This window comes from Tetrao urogallus, assembly GCF_951394365.1.
Source record: "Tetrao urogallus genome assembly, chromosome: 1".
NCBI classification, from domain to species: domain Eukaryota; kingdom Metazoa; phylum Chordata; class Aves; order Galliformes; family Phasianidae; genus Tetrao; species Tetrao urogallus.
The window spans coordinates 102487163-102491733 of NC_136813.1; the positions used below are offsets into that span (position 1 = coordinate 102487163).

The 4571-nt window shown below is 46.8% G+C and overlaps 1 protein-coding gene across 1 annotated transcript; it reads left to right on the forward strand.

The window, feature by feature from the left end:
* Positions 1 to 2776: 2776 nt before the first annotated feature.
* Positions 2777 to 3886, forward strand: GJA5 (gap junction protein alpha 5; the record flags this gene model as incomplete). The annotated part of the gene is made up of 1 exon (XM_079549434.1): positions 2777 to 3886. One exon carries the CDS (start codon positions 2777 to 2779, stop codon positions 3884 to 3886), a length of 1110 nt encoding a protein of 369 aa, XP_079405560.1.
* Positions 3887 to 4571: the final 685 nt, after the last annotated feature.

Here is a 4571-nt window from a genome sequence, read left to right on the forward strand (position 1 = left end):
AATAATTCTTTGCTTGCTGGCAGCACAGAACTAGATGCTTTCGTCTGTTGTTGTCAGAGGTTCTTTGACTGGCACCACAAGAATAGCTCACTAATACCTAAAAACTGCTAAGCCAAAAGCACCACACTAAGAAGGAATCACTTTCTCTTGGTATCCAACACTCATTCCTTGCTGTCCACCTATCCCCTTGTAGCAGCCCGCTGGCTCTCTGGGGCTGCAGCAGGAACAACAGGAGGCATTCTGCTCTTTGGGCAGCCCCTGCACCCTGCAGGGGAGCAGGCAGAAGGGAAGGACAGAAGGAATGGTCCTATTGCCCAGTCCAAGCCTCATAGCTGCCAACATTGGTCATCTAGATTGACCTCCTTTTGAAACATATTGCGCAAACAGTTGACTGTCACTCACATGTCCAGTGTCATTTTTAATCTCTGGATTCCTCTTGCTCTCGTGTTTGCCGAGTTCATGTTCTGTACACATTGATTTTAATATCTGCCAGTGTCTAGGTGTAGAAGCCTTCAATAGGGGATGCCTTGTCATCAATCTGAAAAAAAAAAAAAAAAAAAAAAAATCCTGGGTTTCAATGCAACTCTCTGTAAATATCTCCCATCCCTGATTTATCTGTCTGTATTGAATTCCACGGGGCTAACAGAACAAAGCCATATGATAATTTCCCCAATGCAGTAACTGTACCAAAGTCATTTGGTACAAAATCATTTCAGAAGACAGGCCCTCAGATTTTTCAGTTTACCAGTGCCAGCAGGGAGAGAGTTAGCAAGATACAATGATTTTCTGTGTTGCTGCTCCTCTGATTCTTGACTGGCAGCAGATGAAACAGCTTCAGCATACCCCAGAAGTCTCCAGGATCTACATTCATATGACTGCGGTATGTCTGCCAGCAAAGAGCCACAGCCCATCCTTGGCTTCTCTATATGCCCCTACTTTCTCCCTCCTCCCACAGCTTCCAACAGGCAGAGGGGCAGCAGGAGATCCTCTCCCATCTCCTTAGCTGGGAAATCCTCAGGGCAGCCCTCAGTAGCATCAGCAGGCTAAGGATTCAGCTTTTGATCTTCGTCCCATCCATCCTTGCAGACTGACGCTGTGCACAGACAAGTAATGGTGTAAATCATGGTGTGCATTGCTACATTAAATTATACCAGTTACATAGCTGGAGGAGGGGTATCATTCTCTCAGCAATCATATCTCCATCCTCTCCAGCTTTTGCTCACAGGAAATCTACACAATATTACTGCAGTAAATTTTCAGCATTTAAGTGTCTACTCTCCACAGCCTTTGCATGGCAAAAATAACTGGTTCTCAAATATGAGAAAAGGGAAAACAAAGGAGCATTAACTCTTTTGGTCCCTATAACTTTGAGGTTTACCTTGTCTAGTACTTTTAGTATTTCATTACCATGACTATTCGCATATATATGTTTGCATATATTAATTAAAAAGCTTTTTCTATTTAATTCAAAACATGAAATAAGTTCAAAAAGAGGAACTGTGGGAGAGAATTATCTTCAAGGTAATTCTGCCCACTGTTTAGAGCCTTGCCCCTAATCACGCACAACGAAAAGCTTCTCGGTGCCCTCAGAAGATACATATGGTCAGCCTAACTGGACCAAATTATTACATAAGAGCCCCACAAAAGACAGATTAAACCTATCATTCTTTTATCCAGGGAGTTAAGTCACTTGGCCAGAAACAATCTGCCAGAGTCAGAAACAAAACTGAAGTAGGCTCTCCTCCATCCTGACTCTGCCATCATACTACCAGCCCAACTAACCTTTCCTCCTCTCAGCAACCACATTCTAAATCCTAATTCCCAGGAACAGCTGGTCTGCTGGGAAGCATTACAGGAAGACTTTTTTTTCTTTGTCTATATAACTTGAATAGTGAACGCTGTCTCAGGGCTTAAGGGGAAGGAACGAGATCCACCATTATGACTAGGCAGCAGATCCCCTCCTGGGCAGGTATGGCAGTGTGGCTGCAGGATAGGATAACAACACTATCACAGCAATCCGAAGTCTCTACACATCCCAAAACAGTTCAAACTTGTAATGAAACAGTCGAAACTAGTCATACTGCCAAGCCAAACCAAAGCAAAACCTGTGGGCAAAAGGCAGGTGGGCAACAGGAAGACTTTCCACGCGTTTCTTTCAGTAGTGACACCAAGCTCAGAAACGAAGCCCAGATCTGCGAGGCCTTCACATTCCAAGTGTCAGTGCAGATATTATGTAAAAGTGACATATGAATGAGCCCAAGCAGTGCTGAGACCAAGCTGTATGCTCCAGTCTTATCTCCCAGAGGATCAATCCATTTAGGGATTCTCCAGAGTACTGTTTGCAGACGGATGAATACTGCTTTAACTACACAATCCACAGGGGACACAGTATGCAGACTGTGGTGAAAGGACTTTCTGAAGCAAGAAAAAATCTGGCTCACCCTCAAAATTTTAGTAGCTCATTTACAGATTGCAGATGGATCGTGCTAAGAAAGTCCCTTTCTGTTTCAGTAACTGAATTAAAAAAAAAAAAAAAAGCCAGCCAACACACATTGTCTTCAGTGAATGTGAAACAAAGTCTACAGCCAACATAAACACTTTGTTCATCACATCAGGTCAAATAAAAACATTTCTTTTGATACAAGATAAATCAATTTACTCCATGCATCCCTAGCTGGACATTTGCTAACCTTCGAATCACTCTCTTCTATTTTCTCCCTCAGAGGCTGTCTCCAATTCCGCCTTCAGGACTTCTACCCACTCCTGGTGAGCAAAAATGGGGGACTGGAGTTTCCTGGGAGAGTTCCTTGAGGAGGTCCACAAGCACTCCACAGTGGTGGGGAAGGTCTGGTTGACTGTGCTGTTCATCTTCCGGATGCTGGTACTTGGTACAGCAGCTGAGTCCTCTTGGGGGGATGAGCAGTCCGATTTCATGTGTGACACCCAGCAGCCTGGCTGCGAGAACGTCTGCTACGACAAGGCCTTCCCCATTTCCCACGTCCGCTTTTGGGTCCTTCAGATCATCTTTGTGTCCACCCCATCCCTGGTGTATATGGGCCATGCGATGCATACGGTGCGGATGGAGGAGAAGAGGAAGATGAAGGAGGCAGAAAGAGAGGCCCAGGAGATGAAAAACAATGGTGACACGTACTATCAGCAGAAGTGCCCCGTGGCAGAGAAGACTGAGTTGTCTTGCTGGGATGAATCAGGAGGCAAAATTATACTCAGAGGCAGTCTGCTGAACACCTACGTTTACAGTATTTTGATTCGCACTGCCATGGAAGTTGCCTTCATTGTGGGACAATACATCTTGTACGGGATCTTCCTGGAGACCCTGTATATCTGCCAGCGGGCACCTTGCCCCCACCCTGTCAACTGCTACGTTTCCCGTCCCACAGAGAAGAACGTGTTCATCATCTTCATGCTCGCTGTGGCCGTGCTCTCCCTGTTCCTCAGCCTGGCTGAGTTATACCACTTGGGCTGGAAGAAAGCCAAAGAGAGGTGCTCCCGTGCCTACAAGCCCAGCCCTAGCACAGCTCCTCGAAAGCTGGAGTCTGCCCCACAGGTAGAAAGGGCCCAGATGTACACTCCCCCACCAGATTTTAATCAGTGTTTGGCAAGTCCCAATGGGAAGTTCATCAGCCCCTTCAGCAACAAGATGGCCTCCCAGCAGAATACAGCCAACTTCGCCACCGAGAGGGTCCACAGCCAGGAGGATGCTGCTGGGGAAGGGCCCTTCATGAAGTCCAGCTACATGGAAAGCCCAGAGGTTGCCAATGAATGTGCGGCACCTGCCCTTCCTGAGAGCTACTTCAATGAGAAACGCCGCTTCAGCAAGGCCAGCCGTGCCAGCAGCAAGGCGAGGTCAGACGATTTGTCTGTGTGACCTGTCCCCAGAAGGGAGGAGAAGTGGTCTCCCGGCACTTAGGAAAACTTCTGCAAAGTAAACTGCAGACTCTTGCCACAAACCTCTCTCCATTTCAATGTCCTCCTGTTCCTTTTCAGTGAACGTCATTGTTGTAATTCAGACAGCACTTCCCCGGCTTAAGGCAGGGCCAGCCCCTGGACAACGCATACCTGGAGGTTGAAGAGAGGCACCAGTCTCCAGATGTGAAGTTCTCAGCCCGTGGGACTCAAGGGGACTGGGGGCTCACCGACCTCAGCCACAGACTGGCACACTCCTGAGGCTGCCTGGATGCTTCAAAATGTGAGGCAATCGTCACTGCAACACTCTGTTCAGCAGATTGACTGGACCTCAACCCTCTTGTATCTTCTTTGATGTCTGTTCAACATGGGCTAAAACAGGTGGGCAGTTACACTGAGCTATAGTTCCTCTCACCTGCAGGGATCAGAAACACACTTTCAGAAAGACTTCCTCTTTTTCTTTACTCTTTCTCTTTTTAACCCCCTCCCCTTCTCCACTTAAGTCCAGATATTTTAATCCAGTTTACTTATACAATAAATCCTACTTGAATTTTTGACACTGTGCATTAAACTCTTCCCCGTGGATATGGATGCCCATGGTCCCCCAAGCACAGCTGCCTCATGTCTAACTTTGGAATCCCTTCCTC